Below are 24,066 nucleotides of genomic sequence, written 5' to 3' on the forward strand. Positions count from 1 at the left end.
AAGCTAAAAACTCAGACAAGCTAGAAAGGTACTTTGTGTGAATTCGGTTTTGGGTTTTTTAGCAAATATTAACCATCCATTAAATACATATGGCTGACTGGCTGTTTTCCATGCATTTATAAAGGTGATATGACTTATCTTAAAGCTGCTGTACTGAAAATGTGCATATGTCACATGTTGCTAAGGAGTGAAAAAAAAAGTACAGGACAAAAAAAATCAAAATTAGAAACCAACTGTCTGAAACAGGTGTTCATTTTTTTTATGAAGTCATTCTAATATGCTGAGGAAATAAAATTTTTAATATTACAATTTAGACTATTGTAATATATAAATATTGTACTATATAAATATTGTACTATATATACAGTTTAGGATTAAGGAATTGAAAGGCTAAGGAAAGAAACAACTTTAATACCAAACTCAAGAATAAATTATTCCTCTTATTCTAGAGTTGCAATATAGATCAACAAATAGGAAAACATGCTTTTCCAAGTATACCTCATTCTTTCTCCTTAATTGCAAAAGCATATGGCAAAATATTCTAATTTTTAGCCCCCACAAGTAAATGCAAACATTGCCAGCATCCAACAGCCAATGGACACAGCCAGAGCTTGCAGGAAGGGTGAAGGTAAGAAATTCTCCTTTCTACCACCTGCAGCTCCTTTTGCCAATTGTCAGGTGCATTGCAAAAGGCTTCATCAAGAATACATTCAAACTGATCAAGGAAAATGCAAAAAAAAGTTGTAAAATTTAAGGTAGACATTTTAAACAGACCTGCAGTGGAAAAGCAACAAACTACACTTAATAATCCCCTTTTTTATGTCAGAAGTGTTTTGAGGTCAGATAAACAAATGTGCAACAGAACCAGGTATTTAAGACTAACACATGAAAACACCAGCATTGTATGACAATATCAAACAAATTGCCAAACTTCATAAAACAGTGCAGGTTTACATGAACTCCTCAGCTCCAGAAAGAACAGAAAGACAAATATTTACAAAACACATAAAAAAATTATCTTCCTCTTTGTAGCTTTCTTTCTTCTGTGAAAGAGCAGGAAAAATTTTATGTTTAAATGAACATTTAAAAAAATCTGTACAAGTTAGCTTCCAACTGAAAAACAAGGAACACTAGATAGAGATTTAAAGCTTGGTTTTGGGGTTAACTTATCCTCTTTTTTTACCCCAAAACACCAAATGGTGGGTTTTTTTAGTTTTATCATCTTATGTTCTATTCTTACATGGCTTTCCTCCTTTAATTGTTTGGTTTTTTATATGACAGCCTTTATTTATCACCTTGTCCCTTCAGCTAGTGAGACACTGCATCTTTGCTAGTGCTTTTCTCATATTTGCATCTCATTAGCACTGCTGCCCAAGACTTTTGTGCTGTTGGTGTTTTATATCTTTGGGATAAAAGCAAATAACAAAGAAAGACATCACATCAGCTAAGACTTAGAGCCAAGGAGTAGAGAGCTGTCAATAGCCAGTGGTGGTCTGTGAGGGTGTGACTCCATCAGCAGACAGGGGAAGGGCTATTGGATGTCGTTTAGCTGCACTTCTCTAAAGCTTTGACACAGTGCCCCAGAACATCCTTGTATGTAAACCGGACAGAGATGGACTCAACTACATGGATAAGCAATTGCCTGGATGGTCAGATCCAGAGGGCAGTGGGCAATGGCTCTGGACATCAGTGACAAGTGGTGACCCTCCAGGGTGCCTACTGGGACCAGAATTACTTAATATCTTCATTAGTGACACAGATGAAGGGATTGAGTGCACCCTCAGCACATCTGCAGGTGATACCAAGCTGGGTGGAGCAGGTGACATACATGAGGGACAGGACTCCATCCACAGGGACCTGGACAAGCTCGAAAAGTGGCCCGTGGGAATCTCATGAGCTGTAACAAGACCAAGTGCTGGTGCTGCACCTGGGTCAGAGCAGCTCCCAGGCCACCAAGAGGGATGGAGCACCTCTCCTAAGAGGAAAGGCTGAGAGAATTGGGATTCTTCAGCCTGGACAAGAGAAGGCTTCAGAGTGACCTAATTGTGGTCTTCCAGTACCAGAAGAGAGCCCACAAGAAGGAGGGAGACTTTCTACAAGAGCAAGGAGTGACAGGATGAGGAGGGGTGGCTTCAGACTGAAGGAGGGTAGGTTTTGATTAGACAGAAAGAAGTTCTTTACTGTGAGGGTGGTGAGGCCCTGGCAAAGGTTGCCCATTTCTGGAAGGTCCCATTCCTGGAAGTGTTCAAGGACAGTTTGGATGAGGCTTTGAGCAATCTGGTCTAGTGGGAGGTGTTACCGCCCATGGTAGCAGTTTGGAACAAGATGATCTTTAAGGTCCCTTCCAACCCAAACCATTCTATGATTCTATGAAATCTTTAGTAAAAGTGTGTTTAATCTGTATTTTAAACTCCACTGAATTTTGAGGCTAGACAGAGAAGCCTGAAATACCAGCTATTTCAGATACAAGGATTATTATGGTAAACCCATCTGGATCACAGAGATTATACCAATAATGTAATATTGTGTAGTAAAATAGTTTAGACTTACTAAAACAAACAGTTTGTATCACAACATACACATCTGAGAGCTGCTTTATTCAGAAAAAGGAAAGAAAATTTTCTTCTACTTAGTGACTTACAGTAACTAGAAAGCAAATACATTTATCAACTTGATAAATGAGCCTATCCTGAAGCTATTCCATGTGCATGAGATTGCTTATTGTTCTAGCTAATGGGTCCATCATTCTGAAAATAATCTACTGTCTCCAACATTTCCCCTATGGTTAAGTTGGCATTTGCAAGCATGTAATAGGGAGCAGTCACAGAAGCCTAATGTGATCTGCCAATTTAAAAATACCATCAAAAAGAAGTGATTAGTCATTGCCCAGGCAGCATGAGTAAGGAAAGGTCCACAAAGTTCTGTTTTGTAAATGAATTATCTCTTTTCCTGACAACATGACTAGTGATTCAGTGGCAAGACCCAAATCTTATATACACACATTTAAGGAAAAAAAAAACAGGATCTATCCATATATAACTTTTTAATCTAGTTCTCAGTACAACCCCAGCATCTTCATCTTTCACAGAATATACCTAAGGAGTTGGTATTGGAATGCTTCTAAATAAAGTAGCAACAATCTAGTAACAAAATACCTCCATCCCTACTACTCTACTGCTGCATAGGTAAAATACTTGACAACTAATAACAGATGTATTGTAGTCTGTAGAAAATGAATACAGCTAATTAGAAGTAATCAGCAAGGTATCTGTGTAAAAGGCTATGGTGAAAATAGACAAATCTAACTAACTTTTTAACAAAATATTCAAAAACATTCACTCAAGAGTTTTTGAACTCAAGAACAAGTAAGATGAATTATTAAGCTCTCTTTTAAAACTCCTCGATGCCTGGAGTATAAAGCTAGCTATCCCTAGAAAAAAAAAAAAAGAAAAAAAAATCCACAGGGATTCCAACAGCTCTAGTTCTGTGAGCCTGATGATCATACCAAGCAAGTTAAAATGTATCCAAAGCTAAAATAAGTAGACAACAATAGGAAGGTCTGCCTGAGAAGAAGGTGACTTCTGCAGAGGGAACCTCTTGGGAGCTCTGTGAAGGGGTCAAGAAGCTTGTCAAGAATGGTGATGCCACTGTCAAGCCTCTGGATTTCCAAACAGGTTCTGTCAAAATACCTCACTAAAGGCTTTCAAGAAAACTAAGGAGCTACAGCATAAGAGGGAGAGGTCCAAAAAGGATGGATAATTCTTAATCACTAACTGGGAGAAGTTGTTAACAATTACTTCTCAGAAAGGTGGCTGAGGTTCTTCTGCACCCTGGGAGCTTTGTTTTTGTGTATGATCTGCAAAAGCAGTCAGAGCAATGAGCTCTGACATTTTACTACCAATGCAAAATTATTCAGGGTAACAACCAGAACAGACTGCACGACTGCCCAGGGTCTTAAAGTCTGAGTTACAGGTAATAAAATGGCAAAATTTAACAGGTGAACACATGGAGAACAATTTTGGCATCAGATACAGAACGACAGCCTCTGAAATCACAAGCAACATTGTGGGGCTTTAGCTGACAACTTCAAAAAGAACCCCAGCACACCACTTAGTAAGAATTCCAAGTCAAATACTGCAAACCATTCAAAAACAACTGAAAACAATTACGCCACTGTGCACATCCACAGTCTGCTCACATCTTGAGTAAGTGCAGTTCTGATTCACCTATTGCTAAAAGGAAATAGTATAACTGAAAATTGTTTAGGGCAAGAGATAAGGCATGATCAAAGGTATGGACAATTTGTGGACAACTTCTGATCAAGTAGGCTCTGACTTTTCCAATCTGAAAAAGTAACCACATTGACAAAATGTGACTTAGGTCACAAAATCACAACAGGCAGGAGAGGCTAGACAGGAATCAGGAGCAAACAAAAGCAAACAGGAAGACAGACTTACAGAACTCTTTGTAAAAGGACAATTCTCAGATAAAGTTTTTAAATAATATTAGCAGAGGCTGGACAAGACAGTGGAGAAGTTACTACATTCATAAAACATGGAAAGATGAAATAGCAGCTTACATATATATATAATTTTATTATATTTTTCAGACCTGTTCTCAAAAATTTGTTTAATATCCAACCCAAGGCAAAAATTGGTAGACAAATAGTCTGAATTTTGTATTATTTATGAGTAAACTGATTAAACACAGTGATTATTTTATGTAGTTTTCCATTTGAAGTGTTGCAAAATCGTGGAATGTCAAAGGGATTTGTGAATTATATCTTAAAATGAAGTCCACTTAGAAACCCTGTTGTAGGGCCTTGAATATGATCATACTTGCAAGCCTAAGATAGCAAATAGTCAGAATAATGAGAAGAATAAGTTGAGTTTTTTGTATGATAGGTTGCATTTAACCTGTAATAGCAGTTAGGTCCAGGCCAAAGAACTCATGATTCTATTTCCACTACCAGTAAAATATTTCATAATTCAATTGGTACATTTATTTCTGTAGCTTTTATATTGTGGTTATGCTTTGTAGTTCAAGCTACCTCCACTGTGTTATCCTGAACTCTATGAACATAATGAAATGAGAGAGCCTGCATCACACACACACAGAAAGCCAGCTGTCACAGAAATAGAAAAAACAAAGGTAATTTATGTCTAATGTCTTGCCTCTGCTTCATAGTATTAATACTTCAGAGAAATTGAGGACTCACTACAGAACAGGTTACCCTCTAAACAGTGAGCCAAAACCAAGTCAGGTTTTCTCGTGATCCGTGTAAGATCCCCTGTGTCTAATCAAAGTTGAGCTGAAGTGTGGCATTTTCTTTATTACAAGTATTATGATGTTATCTCCCTCTTATCAAGTAAGTTCCTTATTGCCATTAAATGTACAGAACCTTAATCCATGACCTCTGCTCTTCCATCAGCTTTGGCTGAAATGGTCCAACAGGCTGAAGAGCCACTTTGCACTTTGTTAGGCTCCTTCAGCACACATTCACAGATACACCTGTGCCCACAGGCAACATGGTCACAGCAACCCCTTTCTCTCAAATTAATCCAAGGTAAAATGTGTTTGTTTAGATAGTTTAATCCCATGCACTGATGCAAAAGTTAACTTGAGTATTTGCCAGGCACTTCTATAAAACAGCAGAGGACAATGGAAGTAATGACCCAGGTACTGCTTAGCTGCAATGCCCTCTTGGATACATTAGGCAGGTAATGTAACATTGATTTCAATGATACAGAGACACTGGATGATTAAAATTCAGATCTCCAAATCTTTTGCAGAAAAGCTGACGTCCAATAAAATGCTATCTGCATAAAAAAATATATATATGGATAAATCCCTTAATCCTGCAACACTCTGTTGTCCTTAAAATCAATATTAATGACACACTAATCACTGCAGTAGAAGGATACAGGAATTTATGCACGTGCAAATTACTACCAAGACATCAAGTTGCTCTTACCTTGAACTAGATCTTGACTTGACATCTTCCTTTGCTGTCCTTTCACTACTAGCATCTTCATTGTAGTCCATTTTTTTATCACACAGTTGTTTCCTCTTCTCCCACTTCTTCTGCTGATTTGAGATACTTTCTGCTTCTCCCTGGGAGTCACTTTCTACTCCTACCTGTGAACCTGAGGAATGTGCCAGGCACTTAGAAGAGATGGGCAGTTTTTGCTCTTCACTGCCAAAGTCTCTTTCTGCTAACAAAGCAGAAGTTTCAGGTTTTAACGTTTCCTGCTCAGGGACTGAATTGTCCAAGTTATCTACATGGTCCATTTCCTTAGACTTTACTAATGTGTATGAAGCATTTACAACACCTCCTGCAGAATGTTTAGTCTTTAAACCTTCAACACCGTCCTCCCTGCTGTCTTCACAGCTGCCACAACACACACAGGAATTAATTAGACAGTTTGTGGCAGCTATACTGAGTTTATGGGATTCATCCTCCTCCTCATTTGCTAATGGATTAGCAGATCCAGGAATACAACTAATAGCTGCTTCTGGGGTTGTTACTGGGGATTCTGAGCTAGAAGGAGATTTAGGATTGAATATTACAGTAGCAGATATTTTCATCCCCCCTGTCCTGTGCGCTATCACTTCCGCTGTTTCTGCGTCATCGGCATACGCATCCCAGCCATTGAGGTATAACTGTGAGTCTGGACCTTCCAGGCAGCTGCATGAATTTGGAACTGAAATGCCAGACATCTGTTTTCCATCTTCAACATTGTTATTATTGCTTAAGACACTCTCAGCATCTTTTAAAAGCAACGTTTCCTCCGTCTGATGGCCATTCTCATAAAGCAAAGCATCTCTATATTGCAGGTTCTGTTTTGAATCATGGCAAGGGTTATTCACCCAAGCAAAAGTATCACTTACTGAATCCAACCCAGCCAGAGCTTCTCCTGCTCCATCTAGGTCATCCATAAAAAACACTCTGTCCTCTTCATCAGTTAAGTTGTCAAGATGGTGTCTTGTTGGTGAAGCTTCTGTGCTAGAACTATTTCTTAGGCTAGGTCTGTGAGCTGGAGACTGACAGATGCTTGGAGGGGAAAGCAGAGAAGACATCTCATCACCGACTCTGTGTACCATCCTGTTCAGCTGCTCCAGCTCCTGCTCATCATACTGCATGGAACAAGCCAGCTCAGCCTCTGTGTTCTCAGCTTTTGCTGAAAGTTCCTTGGGAGGCAAAGTCGCAGTTATGCCTGGCGCAATGACAGAGGGTACTTCAGGATCTGCTCTGACAGGAAAATCTACATCTTGAGAGATGCACAGGTTACGTTCCAGTGTGTGCAGTTCATCCTCGGTCAGTGTCTGAAGGAGATCCCTGAAAATAAAGAAATACACACATCACTTTTCATTTAGAATCATAAGGCATTGATGTTCCAGATTTTAAAAAAAGCTTTTACTGTTAGTGCAGAAATCCAGAACTTGAGAGCGCAGAATACTTTTGACTGTGTATTTCAGTGCATTTGGCATTCATATCCAGAGTACGTGACTACTGATGCCTGAATTTGAGATTACTCATGCAAATAGAGGGCATACAATTATATACATGCTTGCAGTGAAGCCTCAAAATAAACCAAAACACACACAAAAATGGAACTTTTTCCCTCCACATCACTTACAGTGAAAATGTCACCCACAATTAGATTTATTTCATCGTTTTACTTTTTTAATTCACAAATTTGACTTAGATTAGCAAACTAATTTTCCATCCTTCAAGTTGATTCAGAAAATTATTCTGCAAAATAGTACTGCAGAAGTTTCACAGCATTACACTGTCAGATAAATGAATTCAATAAAATAGTAATATTGCTTATGCAACACTGGTATCTCGAAGCCAGATCACTGAAATGGGGATTGGAAGTTGGCTCTTTCCTGCCTCAAACACTAAACTCAATCTTCTGGCTTTGTCTGGCATAAAGTTAATTTTCTTCACAGTGCCTACTATTGGGCTGTGCTTTGGATTTGTGCTGGAAGCAGTGCTGATAACCCAGGGGGTTTTGTTATTGCTGCCCAGGACTCACACACAGCCAAGGCCTCTCCTGCTCCTCACCCCAGCCCAGCAGCGAGGAGGCTGGGGGTGCACAAGGAGCTGGGAGGGGACACAGCTGGGGCAGCTGACCCCAAATGACCCAAGGATATCCCACACCATATATACGGCATCAGGCTCAGTATATAAAGCTGGGGGAAGGAGGAGGAAGGGGGGTTGGTCAGAGTGGTGGCATTTGTCTTCCCAAGTCACCGTGAGGTGTGACGGAGCCTGGCTGTCCTGGGCATGGCTGAACACCTGCCTGGGGAAGTGCTGAATTTATTCCTTGCTCTGCTTTGCTTGTTTGGAACTTTTGCTTTATCCATTAAACTCTCTTTATCTTAACCCATGACTTTTCTTTCTTCTACTCTTCTGCTTCTCTCTCCAAACCTACTGGAGGGGTGAGCAAGTTGGCTGTGTGGGGCTGAGCTGTCAGCTGGGGTTAAGCCACGACACCGGGTCATTAAGGAGTAAAGCTCCTGCATGATGTTAAGAACAAGGCAGGTCTAGAAAAAAACACTGAGCAATGTAACAAACTGTGTTTTCCACAGGCATGCAGCATCTCCAGTGTTACCAAGTGTCCTCAGTACTGCAGTTTCAGGCACCTGAAAACAAAGTGTTATTAAGTGCTTGATAAGTTAAAAACAAATCTGCAGACAGAGCAGCATATAATTTTAGGTCTGATTTGATTCACATTATCCTTCTCAATTAGAAGTCACATACACAACTATCCTCTGTCAAGAACTACTGCCACCATTTTCAAAGATCAGTAAGTGCATTTTAGCATAAAGGAATGGATGGGAAAAGCAAGACCTGTTCAACAGAGGTTAGGAGTCCATTATTCCTCATGTGTTTAGGAATAATTTGTAAGCAGGTGACATACAGCTGGAACAATAGTAATAATAATAACATGCACATATTAAAAGAATTCCCTTAAAGGAGTAACTTTGGTATATAAAAGATGCCAAAAACCGCCAAAGAAACATTCAATAAACCTCACATCTTGATTTCCAGTAAATGGTTTACTTTCATAACTTGCTAACTCAAAGACCAAATATTTTTGCACGTACTACCAGTTTTTCAAATAGCTCAAAAAATACACCACTAGTATCTGACCTGTATATCAGCTACCTACGGTTTGAAAAAGCTAACAGTTTAGATAAACATTCTTAAGCCAGGAAAAAAAAAATATGGCTATGTACATTCCACACAATTAACATTTTATTTATTTTTAAAATCTTGCTTTGTATGAGTAATATGACCCTGAAAAAAGTTCTAAGCCTCCAGAAATACCACTTTTAAGAACAATTGCACTATTGTATCCTCACTTTTCACAATCTGTAACAGAAGTCAGAATTTCCTAGCATCATTCTATATGCATCTTAAAATTTTAAGTTTGACCTTTTTTCAGTCATAAATAAGTAAGAAAGTAAAATGGGCAATATTTGTTAGACCCACCTGCAAACCAGTATTACTATCTGGCACACTAGAACATTTTAAATACTTATACATTCCTTTCTTTTGTCTACACAGTATGTAATGGTACCATATTATTATTATTCAGATCTTGTATTTAACCAGTGTATGTAAGAGATTTAGCACTTGAACAGCACCTAAAAAACAAACTGAGAGTGGGGTAAGTTTTAAGGTCAACATTAAAACAGTAGTATTATCATTAATATTTTGGAAATAACTATACCAGTAGGATAAAAAAAACCCAAACAGAATAATATGATTGCTGCCGTGAGGCTTTGTATTATGAATTTCCATTTTGTTAGTGAAGAAACACTGATGTAGAATTTTATAAGCATAAACAAAGTAATGTGAGATTTTAAAAATAGTTGGGGGTTTTCATTTTAAAAAACACAACAACCAACAGTAAGCACACAAATATAACAGTGAAAGGTTTAAGCTTGCCCCTCACATATTCAAAGATATTAAAGACATAGGAAACTTCTGGTTGGGCCAGGGTCCATCCAGTAGAGAATGCTGGCTCCTCATGGGTCCTAAGGAAGAGCAAAAGCACAGGACAGACCCACAGTGATCCCTGTGAGTGCATCCTGCTGGCTGCCAGCAGCCAGGGATCTCTGAACCAAAGCAGCATCCCTGTGCTCTGCAATCCACAGTGAGCTTTTCTTGCACAGATTAAAAACTCTGTGTCAGGAACTGACCAACAGAAAAGTGCTTAAACACCAGCTACACTTCTCCATACACCACAGTCACACACACTTCTCAAAGCAGGAAAAGAATGAGCAACTTCTACAAACAGAGACTACACCACCAACATTCAAAGGAATTTGCTTTCCATCCAAGCCCATCAGCATAACTGAGAACGATACACTGGGCCCAGGGAAAACCTAGGATTGAATCTTCAGACTTCCAGCATGTATTCTGGGGTTTTATTCAGTACAGAACCCCACATGGCAGCACCCAAGATTATTGAATGTCTGGGTGTCCAGAGCTACTTTGCTTCCTTTCCAAAGGCTCAGAGAGCCTGGCTGCTCAGACCTATCCAATACAGGTTTCACACATTCACAGTCAATTCAGTGCTGGAAACACATTTACTTTATACTGGCTAGCTCCATGGACTTGAGTAATAAACTCTACTTCTGCCAATAACAACACCTCAAAATTTAAGAGCAATTGTATGCAGTTAACTGCAATTATATGCAGTTTTGAGGACAACAAATAAACCCTGATTAAAAAAAAAAAATAATAACAACAACCACCAGTGAATCAGCTGACAATCCTCATATCTTTTTAGGTGAGTCAGATCCATGCAACCCTGGAAGAATAATATAACCAGTTGAATTACATGTGGTAGTCTACCAGCCCAATAATTTCAGTGGAGGAATAATCCTACTTTAAATTCAAAGGGAATATGCTCATTTACCTAGTCCAAACACTGGAAATTTTGCTATTAACAAATACAGCTTATTCTAAAAGAGGTTCAAGTAATTATCCTCACTTCTCTGGTTAAAAATTCCCTAGACTGACCAGTCATTTTTAAAGATGAGAAATGTTTGAATAACAGTTACCTTTTAGACACACTGTACATTAGATTATACAGGACTCACTGCCAATCTGCCATGTTGTAAAAGGACTATGAAGATACAGAAAATGAATGTTAACCAATATATGGAAATAAATGTGACATTTCACCACTAAAAAACTGAACATCAGGCATCATCAGTAAGCTTTAAGCTTTAATTAAACTGTAGCTACTTCAGTGGTTCATTTCCTTTCTGCTGAAGAACCTTTAACTCATTGTGCTCATATGGACAAATACGATTTCTCCCTCTGCTTACATTATTCAAAAGCCACAGGTAAAGTCAGCTCCTGCAATCCACCCTGACGAGCAGCAGCGTGCTTTCTTCTCAGAGGGGCTTCAGAAAATACTGAATTTTAAAAAGTGCATGTTGAGGTTTCACCTGCTTTTTTACTCTTTTTGGCATTTTATCACAGAAAGGCAATCTAACTTTCAAAATACTAACTTTCGAAATACAAGGAACATTCTTCTTTCAGTGGTTACAGCTACTGTCAGAAAAACAATGCAAGTTCGTCAGATGTGCTCTGCCTGTTACAAGTGGTAGCAGAGATTTGCTCTGCCTACTGCAAAACCAATGAACATATTTTACTCTACTGCCAATATCCAGGGTACAGAAATGACAAAAAAAAAACTTCAAAGACATAAGGCCAGATGTCTTTAAAGACAAGTTTGGCTTAACAGAGGTCAGGGCTACAAACCCTCTAATCCTGCACATTCCTCAAGCCTCCTCCATTAACTTTGCTCCTATTCTGACTGGAATTTTAAACTGCACTGTTGTCAGGGAATAGCTTCATTGTTATTGCCAGCCTGTGCTTCAGTTCATGCTCCAAAGGGAGCACAACCAGCTGCCTCAATGGAGCTGCCACTGTAGGAGCCTGGTGTAGGTACAGGGATGCCACATGCATCCTCCCGCTCCTGCTGTGCCCTGCTCTGCTCACCTAAATCCACAATCTGTCTGACACACCCACACTGAGGAACCAACACTGAGATATGTAACAAACTGCTCTGACACTCCTTTACTGCCACAGTTTGGAATCAACTCTAAGTTTTGAGCACAGCCACCTCGGAAAAATGAATCCAGTTTTTCCCCAACCACTGTGCACACTTAATTTAAAAGAAAACAAATTTCATACTGCCCCACCCAATTCTTTAAAACACAGAGAGTATGTATACTGCATAATAATTTCTAGTCAATGATACAGAAGGGTTTCAGTGTATTTAAAATTGTATGATCCTCTGATTCTGCACCACTTGATGTGCACCTCCTTGATTCTGTGCCACCAAAATCCATAGGGACCCTGCTATCACTTAGAATGGTCTAGAAACAAGAACCAGGAAAGCAAAGAGCTCTGAAAAAGGGTAGAATTAAGGAGTACTGCAAAATCCCATGTTTGCTGACTTTTGAAAAATCCCTGTGCTGCAGCCTCAAATGCATATATAGTATAGGCAGTGTTTTAACACAAGAAGTTCAGTGTGACAGGCCCCTAAGTGACATTTCTGTGCATAGAGCAGATGATGTAATCTGTGTATTTCCTAAGCAGATTGCAGCAGTTTGGCAGAAATGGTTCAAATACCTTCCTTTCAAAGGCACAGAGACAGCACTACTATATAATTATGCTTTGGTAGAAGTAATGCTAATGTTTTACACACAAAATAAAAGTCAACATAAGCACCTGGCTCAGATATTAATTAAAACATTCAAAGCCATAATTTGCTGCTCAACCTTTCCAAAAACTCAGCAAGAACCCTTACTGCTTTTTTTTCAGAGTCTCAACAATCTCTATTGTTTTCAAAGTTGTCAGCCACCAGTAGGACACCAAAAATTTTCATACCTAATAGATATTTATCTTCTCTGCTAGTTCTGATTTAATTATGTGGATAAACATAATTAAATACAGTACTTATCTTTGCCTTATGGATATTTTAGGATAATACAGTTTAAAAATTAATTACCTGTAATCCTACAAAATAATCAGCTCTGTATATGATGTTACTCCATGAGCTAAAATGCTTAGTTGGCTAAAAAGTAATAGAAATTTACAGAGAAATTCACTTGGATGTGGTTACATTCTGCAGTAAGATGTGCTATAGTCTTACAACAGGCACACAACTGGAATACAAAATGCAGCTGTTTTTAACAGAAGGCTTCTGAATCTATTTTCATGCCTTAACTGTTGGTGCTGGAGACTGGAGAAAGACTCCAGGGAAAACACACTCTTCCTTTGGTGGGGAGCAGAAGAATTGGTATCAAATATCATTCCATCTTCTTCATAGGTTTCTTTGAACCTTCTCACAGAGTATGGATTGCAGCCTGATGAGTTAAAAAACACCTGATAAGAAAAAAAAACCCTACACAGCCTTAGATACTTTTAAAAGTAATTGAATTACTCTATATGAACCGCACACTTATTTGCATCTCATTGTTATTTTCATTCAATGTATTTTTCATTCAAGAATATTACTAAAGGATCATTTTGCACTCAGTTCTTGCCAGTATTTGAGTTCCTTCAATTCAAAGACTGCCAGATATGGAATTTTGTATTACTTCTTGCTTGAATTTTTGCTCTGAGAGATGTTATCTCAGTAAGAACACTTTGCCAACTTTGCCTCCCAGACAACTGAAGCCACATTTTTAATGCTCCCTTTCCTTTACAGAATAAATACAAGTCTTACAGTATATCAGAACTTTTCCAAAATTGAATATGAAAGATTTATATTTTTAATGTTTGCATTGAAAACTGTAGTTATTGAACAAACAAGCATTTTACAAATTTGTTTTCAACCCCAGAACTATGCTCACAGTAAAAAATAAAAATTAAATGGGCTGAGCAATACACTGACTCCATCGATTTTCATTTTCCATGTTTGAAAACATGAGGATAATAAAGCAGAAAATACAGATTATGATAAGAATATTAGCTTTTAAATACCTTTTTGGCTTTAGATAGCAAGTGGAATGCTGGGGAAAATATCTGCAATAGTCACATACTGGGAATAAGGTATTTTAATGTAAACTTCAGGGACTTTTCAAGCTGCAGTACCTATAAAGTACTTTTTCCTCTCTCTGACTTCAGTTTTGCCCCTCAGTTCATGTTGTTATTCTTAACCCAGTGTTTTATAATACCATAATTACTCAGAAAACCCCAACAAACCAAACATGTTGATTTGTCAATTTTAATTCTCAGATTTCAATATGAATATCACTAATGTACCTAAAAATAAGACTTCTAGACAAAAATACTAGGAAGCTTTCAAGGGACATGAGGATGTGGTCTAGATATTTATAAAGGCTAACTTCAGAAATAGCTCCCCTCTGAACCACCCCTGACAGAGCTCACATTGTCCCTCAGGAGATGCCTCACCTCTAAGGGGTGAGAGGAGATCAATCTGGATAAACCAAGTGAAAACTATTCTTGCATCAGACTATCACCATGACATCCAGGGAAGGAAATAAACTGCTGAAAATTGGACACCGGAAAAAAATCCCAAACCTTTCAAATTATCTCTAGAGATTTCTAGGAACAAAAGTTGCAGTTGGTATATAAATCTGAATTCCTAGAAAATAACAGGGCTTATGGATTAAGAACAATTTTTAACACCCAGATAAAATACCTGAAGAGTGAACATAAAGATCCTTTAAAGACAGAGCTCAATTTCTCCAAAGTAACAGATCAGTCTTCTAAAAACCTCAGCTAAGAAAAAAATAATTGAATGTTCTTTATACTTGAGCCAAAGCCCACATCTCCAATGGTAACCAACACTGAAGCATTATGGAAAGAAGTATAAAGTGATTCATCCCGTAAAAAAGAAATTTACAATATGAAAAACTGATAGTCATTTCTATTAGGTTAAGAATTATCTGAGTATTGCATCATAGCATAACAAGAAAATGTAATAAGCCTACTTAAGCAGAAACATGGATGCTAATTAGAAACAGAATCTCCCTAAAATAAACTCTAACTTGAGTATTTCAGGCATCATCTAACCAGAAGGAGAATGTGAAGCACTCTAAAATGATACTAAAAAAAAAAGATTAAAAGTTAAGAAAACTACCATGAAATGAAAAACTACATTTAGTTATTTCACGGATATACCAGGCTGACGAGAGGAAAATGCTGTTTATGCTCAACATAACAAACAGAAACACTTTTTTTAAGCATTTATGAGTTTTCAGGACTCTGATTTTCACTTCAGAAGAGAAGCAATTACAACCACCATTTATTACTTGCCTTATTTTTCTTAGCAAAGTGTGAAAAGGTCTGAAGAGTTCAGACATATCTTCTGGTTTATGGTCCAAGTTTAATGGTCCCTCAGAGTAGACAACAAGGCCACTGTAATTCAAACACATGCATGAACACACAAAAATGAAAATTTTATTACACAGAGCAACCACTGAATAGTCAGAAAAGCAACTGTACATAAACATTAGAACGACATTTAACTACATCTCATTATCTTGTTTTTGTCTTATTCACCCACAGCTAGAATTAGATGCTATTTAAAGTAACAGGAAAAAGATCCCCTCAGCTCTGTTGCCCTTTCTCAAACATGGTAGAAAAAAGCAATGAAAGCATAAAGGAAAGAACACACATTTATTTCATTGCTGCAGCTGAATTAAAAAAAAAAAAAACAAACAAAAAGCACAACCCAACAAATGAAATCTATTATCAAGTACATTGGGGGAGGTCCACTGATTTGAGATATTGCAGATAGCTTTTCCTTTCCAGTCTGTAATTTCCAGGTAAGGTCTCCTGCACTCCTAATTTTCTACCTCCAAGATAAATATAACATGGTATTGACATATGGTAAAAAAAGGAAACATTTTCTTAATCACATAAAACATATTTTGAAGAAACCATGCTTTTAAATCAACTCAGCACTTGTACAAATTTCCCTGGAAAGAGGTAAATCCACAATCCTGAGAGCCTCCACGTACTTCACTGTCGATAACTCAAAAGTTCCTCCTGACCAAGTCCCCACTGCCCAAACCAGTCTGTGGCATGGATTTAACAAAATTCCCCTTCAGATCTGCTGTGCCACACCAACACTGGGTCTGAGAGTGGATTCCCACCAGCACCACTCTGCTTAGAACTATTTAATCCTCTGCCCACTGCAAAACCAATATATATTTCCCAAAGGCAACCCGTTCTCACAGCTGAGATTACACCACTGCTCTTTTTCCAAGGGTGTTTTCCCCTTCCTGTCCATAGTGCCAGTGCTCTGTTACCCAAGATATTTCAAAGGCATGTTCGTTTTCCTAAACTCAAATGACACACTGCTCCAGAGATCTATCCAGCATCCAAATCACCCAGAGTGACAGCGACCCTTGTCCAACTCGACTCTCAGAGTCCTTTGGCCACCCTAGCAAGCACCTGTGTGACCACCAAAGACTCTCTGAGACACAGCAGCAAAACTGATGTCACAAGCTATATGGATTCATCCGAAGTACAAAAAAAAAAAGACCAGGGGATTGGGGTTTTGAGGGCAGGAGCAGGGAAGAAGAGATGAGAGAGAAAAAGTTGCTTCCTTTGCAAGTCACTTTTTTTTTTTTTTTTTTTGTGGCTTAAGACAAATTATCTTTTTGCCAGGGATACATAATTTTATCTCTTTTTCTATGCTTGCCAAGCTTCAACAAGCAGGCTGCCACAAAGTGAAGCAGTTATTGCTGACTCATGTCTTATGTTCTGCTTAAGCAAATGTTACTACTTTGCTCAGTGAAAGCCCAAGGCTACTCTCCTCAAACTTCTACTTGATGCAACTCACTGTTCCTTTGGCTTTCAGGCAGTTTGCTTGCCACAGAATTTAACCATTGGAAATTAAAAAAAATTAAATTAAAATTTAAAATTTAAATTTATAATATTTGAAAAATTTGAAATATTTTTTTAATTTAAAAAAGTGGGCTAGAGCACTACAGAAAAAAATATTATGAAATGGCTTCTCTGTATATGTGTAACATTTGAAAGAGCTCTGAGGAACTTCACAACAGTGATTTATTTTCTTATGACTGGATAATTAGGAGCACTCAAACCTTCTTCTCTAGCCTTTCTAATTTGGGGTGGACATGATCTATTTGCCAGAAAGCCCTGGTTTTCCAGTTAGTCATGATGTGCTCTCCTTCACCGTGTCTTCCAGCAGCTTCAAACTGAGTTCTCACATTCCTGTTGTCTTCCAATAATCAGATTATTACTGTTATTATTTTTAGAATGACAGTTAGAGACAATATACTATTTAACAGGAACAACAGGCCACAGGGATTTCCTGAGGAGAAGTGTATTACACTCAGGATTTGAGGGTTTTTATTTCCCTCAATTATGCTACTTATATTAGCTAACTGTAAAATGTTCACAATGGTAAAATATTAAAAATATGCTGGCTTTACTCCAGAGAAGCTGCTGCCCTAGTAAACCATGAAGACTCATTAGGAAAAAGGCATCTGTGATTTGTTCAATACTGCAAAAACTGCATGAAGCAAAACCACTGTCAATTTAGTTGCCTTAAGTGGTCAATGCAGGGCACAAATCTACACAAAAGTTACTCATATTAGCACTTTCCTTCGAGAGAATTAAGCCTAACTCAACAGCTACAATGCAGTTTGCCATGATAATTCCTTCTGAACCTAGAGTCACTGAGAAAAACACACAAATTTAACTGAAAATCTGCAGTTTTCAAGACCTGTATCCTTATGTCAGCCCATTTTTGAGTTTTACAAAATATGTGCTTTAAAAAATATTTCTGACAACATGACATTAGAAAGACTGATGTTCCTAATTTTTAAACTTTGCTGGAGGATGTCTGATCAATTCTTCCTGCCTGCTTTATTTAGAGATCCACCATCTTTCTTCTTTTTGTCTTGATATTCTACATTAAACTGGTAATGATTTAGAACAAAACAATCCTCCTTTTTAATTTTTAAAAAAAATGTTAAAGCAAAGTCAGGTGAAAGACAGTCCATCAAAATTCTAAACAAAGCTTTTCAAATCTTCAGTAAACCTTTAAATGAGGCAGAGCAGCGAGTAGTTAAAAATTACTTACCATACAATGGCTAATCTTGGAATTGTAAACATTAAAGCTGGTTCATAGTCATCTATCATATCTTGAGTGAGGTATCCAAGCCTTAAGGCTCTAAGCAGAAGAATAAAATTATTTAGTAAGACATCAAAGTCTTGAAGAAGACATTTCACTAAGGAAAAATTTGAAAAAATTGTTATAAGCCAAACCAAACTGATAGTATTTAACTCATGGACTGGTTTTGTATATTTTAAACCACTATATATATAACTGATTGCTTAAGTCTCTGCTTTAAAAAAAACAGCATAATAAAAACATAAATGCAAGAAAAAATTCCTTTAAGCACTTAAAGCTTTTATAGTAATTCAAAACCCAATTCAGTTTTATGAAATTTTCTTTATTTACTATTTCATGCCAAGCTTCAGCTTGATACTGAAAACCACTGGTGCTGACAATTTTTCAAATAAAAGAAACATTTTTTAAAGTAATAGCAGAAGGTACTTGGTTTCATTTTCAAATACAAATTGCTCTAATTATCAAGTTCAATCTCCCCTTTAACTAACAAAAACCTAAAAAAACCACCCAAGAACAGCCCAGTTCTACACAATAACTCTTCCTGAAGTCTAAGGATTTAGTATTTGGGGGAGACTTCATTGTCCTCAAATAAATTCTCAAATGTCTTAAGGCCCTTTTAAACTAAACCCCATTTTTCTTGGATATTTTACTTTGCTGCATTTTCCAGATTCACAATTTTCAGATTTTACCATTATGTTTCATGACATCCTCAAATTTCTTCTCTGACTTGTTCATAGTAGTGTTTAAGATTGCAATGAAAACTGCACATGAGTCCTGCTTTTGGTCCCAAAAGAATAGAAATAACTTTTTCTTATTCCTTGTCAGCACTTGTCCAGTCAGTACTGCTGGTGGTGGACGGGACACGACCACAAAGCAAACCCTGGTTGGTGCCACGAGTGGATGGACACACTGGTGTGTGGCCCATCCTCACTCCCTGCTCCTTCCTACAGCCCAGACAGATTTTCCAAAGCTACAAGTCAGAAGCCATCTTTTTCCTCTTACTGGGCACATACAGAATCCCAGAATTGTCAAGGCTGGAATGGACCTCTGGAGATCACCCAGTCCAACCCCCCTGCCAGGCAGGGTCATCTAGAGCAGGTGACACAGGAACACATCCAGGTAGGTTTGGAATGTCTCCAGAAAGGGAGACTCCACGGGCAACTGTTCTGCAACTCAAAGTAGAGAAATTTTTCCCCATGCTGGTATGGACTTCTCTTGTTGTAATTTATGGCTGTTACTCCTTGTCCTGTTACTCCATGGTGCCCTCCTTGGGCACCATGGAAGAGGGTCTGGCACCTTGACACAGACCTTAGAGATATTTGTGTGCATTGATCAGATCCCCCCAGTCTTGTCTCCTCTAAACAGGCCCAGCTCCTCCAGTCTCTCCTCCTAAGAGAGATGCTCCAGACCCTTCTTCATCTTTGTGGCCTCCGCTGGACATGTGCATGCCATAGGTGAGTAGGTGTATGTGTGGCAGAGCTCTCTGACTGATGCAAGGTAATTCCTCCTACTTGTTGAGAACTTTTTTGAGTTGCAATCCTGTCTCCCAAAATGCCTGAAACACCTCTGCTCCTGGTGTCACGTGCAGATTGTGGCAGTGTGCTCTGTACTCCTCCATTCCTCGATGAAAGGATGGACTTCACCAGACCCAGGGCCCTACTTCACAAGTTCTCCTAACGTGACAGTGAAACCAACACTTATTCTAAGGGCTTTTTACAGTCAACTGGTATCTAATAATTCTACACAGAACATGATTCACTAGTTTTCTTTTAAGAACAGTGCTGCACTGCTCAAAGCCTCACTTAGGCTGAGTATTTCACATGCTGCTCCCCTCTACTGCCCATGTGCAGGCTAGTTAATCTGTCACAAGGGGGAAGAAAAAAAAATTGTTCAACACAGTACATTACAAATTCACACTTTTCTTTGCACCTTATACTTCCAGAAGAACTTATGGATTGCTGAATTGATTTCTTTCATCATCGTCCCTTCATACATATAAAGCCAAAGACCAGTCCTTTGAGATTTTAAAGAGCTTTTATGAGTTCTTTATGAAAATCACTGGAGGTTTACATATTATTTGAATCATCTCCCCATGTATTCTTGCATGAAATATCATTAAGTCTTGATACCTTGAACAGACTAAGCTTATTTAAATGCTGAGTCTTCATGTACACATCTGTAACTAGGCATACCAACAATACAGATATTGTTGGATTATTAACTCTTGTTTTTTGTTTTGTATTTTTTTAATGTAAAAAACAAAAACCCAAAGGCTTGTGCCTGCCAAGCATGCTAATACCTCTGATCTTCGAATTTGGATACTTACTATAGAAGCAAAATACATGGTGTTTAACGACAATTCTTCAATATTAATAGTTAATGTATATCAATAAAAACTCAGAAAGAAAGTAAACACAAAAATTAAGATCTAGTCCTTAACTTACCTCTCCACAGTTTCACAGAACAGTACAATAACCTCTTGCTGTACGTAGTATTCTTTTGGAGACTTCACAGGTACCATGGCTGACACATAACTACAAAAATTATAAAATAACGTACCACTGTTTCACATGCTTTGACAAATAGGATTATAAATAAACCCAAACCTAGGATAAATCATCTTGGAAACCTAAGATGATTTCCTGTACCAATTTGTATTATTTCAACAACACTCACTATGAAAACTGTACTGTGTAACAATCTGTGAGAAACACAGTCAAATTACTTATTGAAGTGGAATCGAGGCAGCGGAAGTCAGTAGTAATTTAGAAATATTATGATTATACAGCACATTTATGATACAATGATCTAATTATGATAGCATATTTACCCATCAGAACCCTTTACTGTGTGGCACAGTGCCTTCAAAGGATCTTTACTGCCCCATCTTAAAGATAGAATAGTTTACTCTGCATTTCCTCAATTAAAAAAAAAAAATCTGACTTAAACCAAACATTTTATCTATAAAGGTTTTACCTGAAATTAGATTAGTGAAATTCAGTAACCCAGATGAGACAGTTTATGACACTTAAAATTTGGCCTCATTTCTATGTGGAATTACTAGCAAAAGCACTAATTCAACAAGGTAAGAAACACTGGTACAAGTTTAGTGGTTTTCTGTCACTGTATTACTTAATTGGTCATTTGTAGAATAAAAATAACACAGAAAGGGAAGAAGTTGTTTGCAAAACAATGACAAAGAAAAATGCTGTACACAGAGTTGGTATTGACAGGCCAAAAACTGCACAGGCACTGCCAAGAACCAGTTACTGATGCCATTGGTGTCTGCACACAAACACTTAAAAGTATGTTTTTAGATGTTTTCAATTAAGTGTTTTCAATGTAACAGAATAATGATGCCTTTTCTAATCAGAAAAAACTGCTTACATAAAAAATTGTTATTCTCTTGTGTAAAAGAACACAAGTGAATAACAATTTTGAGGAAGGGTAAGCAGTGATGTGGGACACAGTTATTTCCAATAAATATTAAAAGATTATCTAATTCTAAGAAATATGTTCTGCTAAGGGCAGCAGTGAGTGTATTGTATTAGCTCCATAGATAATCCTGCCCATTATCTTGTCTGTGGTCAGCCCCACAAACATCTAACACACAGGCAGGTAGCTGGCTACACTCTGAAGCACAATTCAAGACTGGTCAATGTGATCCTTGATGCAAAAAAACATCACCCCAAAAAGCAATTATTTTTACTTAAGCATTAAACCTCAAAGTCATTTTTCAATCATAAGTTTTCAAATCAGTGATTTCCTGTGGTTAATTATGGCACTTCCTCCATCAGAATTCAATTTGCCTTCTTAAATTCACTGGGTACATCTTTGCTTGTACCACTAAGCACAAGAGAACAAAACCTCAGTCTCTAGAATATTTTTTATTGTTCTTTTCTTTTTAAACATCTATTTGTTGCCTTTTCTCTGACAAAAAAAAAACATTAAGAGATTTATGGTTTCCTTTTGTGTATTGGAAATTCTCCCTCAAATGCCATATGCCAGTATGCAAGTGGGGGATTTTAGTTTAGCTGGAGAGAGCAAATGTTGATTGCTAAAAAGCTATTTAGTTTTCATTATTGCTACACTGGAAGTAAAAATCTAACAATACACAAATTACTAAAGAATTCAAATACAATGATAAAAAAAATTACATCCTTTTTCCACTCATGGAACACAGAGTGAAACAGCCAATTTTCAAAAACCAATAAGCCAAAAAACAGCTGCAGTGGCCAAGACATGGCTCACGACACATTTACTTTGTCTATTTTACCTTAATTCAAACTCAGCAAAAAGGACATCAAAATGCTTGAGGGAATCTTTCATTTTTTCTGTGTAGAGGTTCAAATCCCTTAAGGCCTGGTCACGAATGATGTTTCTGACTTCCTCTAGGCTTCGGGTCAGATCCTTGGCCAAGGGTCTCATAGCCATACTCTCAATTTCACGATTCATAATAATTGAACCAGCAGCCAAACACTATGAAAGAGATGAAGAGATAAAATATTAGTTTTTACGAAGTAAAAATACTTCTATACTTAAAAACAAAGCACAAGATGTGCTATTTAATAAGATGTGCTTTTGAACAAAGGCAGTACTTAGCCCCAGTTGGCTGCAAATTATTAAACAAGTGAAGGATTTAAGGCTGGTATGTCAAGAATCAAAAGCTTCACAGAGAAGGTTAGGGAGCAGTTCAGCCAGGGAGACATGAGAAGAGGAAAAGGTTGAAGTACAACAATGTCTTAGAGTGACCACAGTGCTGACAGAAGAACTAAAGTTATTCTCCCACCAGTTGGGCAATAAGGATAGATCCTCTATGCACACACAGATTCTTTGCATAAAAGAGATAGGAATCCAGCAAAACTACAGTCCATGGACTGTTTTGATTTGGGGTTTGATTTGTATTTTTTATTTTATTGTAAAATAAATCTGTTCCTTATAAAAAGAACAAGCTCTGCAACTGGGATGTCTTTTACAGCACAACTGCTCCCACTGGCTATCACACAGCGATCCAGTTAGGCCAGTATCCTACTTCTCACAGAAATCATGATTACATACAAAAACCTGGTCACTGAGTGATTCTTCCCTTCAGTGTCTGGAAAGCAACTATTTAAAACACCTTGCCCCAGGCATTATACATGGACTCTCTCTGACCAGCTGACAAAGACATTAACAGTAGATTTTCCCTGTAACACATTAATAAAACTTTTTTAAAATCTTGCCACTAAACACAACTGCTGGCTTTATTCTTTTATGGTTATATTTGGAAGACAATGAGCACCAATATAAATCACACCTGCTGCATTAACAGAAATACTTCTATTAATTGAGAAAATACAAGGTTCCTCTCAAAGACCAAGGGTTTTTTTCCTCTTTTTTAAATCTCCATTTTTAGCTGTGTCACCCCCCCTCTCCCTGGCATCCTGTGGATGGGAGCCACACCTGCAATTCAGTATAAGGGACCTGCAATCCCAGAAGGGATCCTTTCTCAGCAGTCTGATGCATTGATTTGAGGGCACTCAGAGAAGATCATGTTCTTACTTCTTATCAGCCAAAGCAGTGTTGTGGGAAGTATGGATAGAGTAAGTGTTACCTGCTGATAGGTGTTCTCAGTCTGATAACTCAGTGATTGTACTGACAAGGACAGAAGTGTGTACTCATAAAGCTCACACAACCTTCTTGCTCCATGAATTTACAGGAGGACAGTGCCTGCAGCAGTAGGAACTGGCATTACACCATCACTGCATGTGTTACTTCCTCTGAAACCAACAGGTCTCTCCAGCCCGAGGGTTACACAGTGAAAGTTTGATTTGGAAACAGGTTTATCTTATATAACACAGTAGTGAATAAAACAAGACTTAGGACAGGATTACAAAGCATTGACATA

General features: G+C 37.8%; 1 protein-coding gene and 1 long non-coding RNA gene across 5 annotated transcripts in view; both read right to left on the bottom strand.

Annotated features, from left to right (window-relative positions):
* The window catches only part of ZFYVE28 (zinc finger FYVE-type containing 28), a 145,686-nt gene that overhangs the window by 36,004 nt on the left and 85,616 nt on the right, over window positions 1-24,066 (bottom strand). For all 4 annotated transcript variants that reach the window (XM_030270586.4, XM_012573675.5, XM_030270585.4 and 1 more), the window contains exons 4-8: window positions 22,456-22,658; window positions 20,624-20,713; window positions 18,129-18,218; window positions 15,326-15,427; window positions 5,975-7,339 (exon numbers count right to left, since the gene is read on the bottom strand). In XM_030270586.4, coding sequence (XP_030126446.4) covers window positions 5,975-7,339; window positions 15,326-15,427; window positions 18,129-18,218; window positions 20,624-20,713; window positions 22,456-22,658 — 1,850 coding nt within the window. The remainder of the gene's footprint in view (window positions 1-5,974; window positions 7,340-15,325; window positions 15,428-18,128; window positions 18,219-20,623; window positions 20,714-22,455; window positions 22,659-24,066) is intronic.
* LOC121469861 (uncharacterized) lies at window positions 9,563-15,319 on the bottom strand. The gene is made up of 2 exons (XR_005980140.2): window positions 14,709-15,319; window positions 9,563-13,407 (listed from the first exon to the last, which is right to left on the bottom strand). It is a non-coding gene; the product is annotated as an uncharacterized lncRNA (long non-coding RNA).

Source organism: Taeniopygia guttata, chromosome 4 (assembly GCF_048771995.1).
Source record: "Taeniopygia guttata chromosome 4, bTaeGut7.mat, whole genome shotgun sequence".
Taxonomy (NCBI): domain Eukaryota; kingdom Metazoa; phylum Chordata; class Aves; order Passeriformes; family Estrildidae; genus Taeniopygia; species Taeniopygia guttata.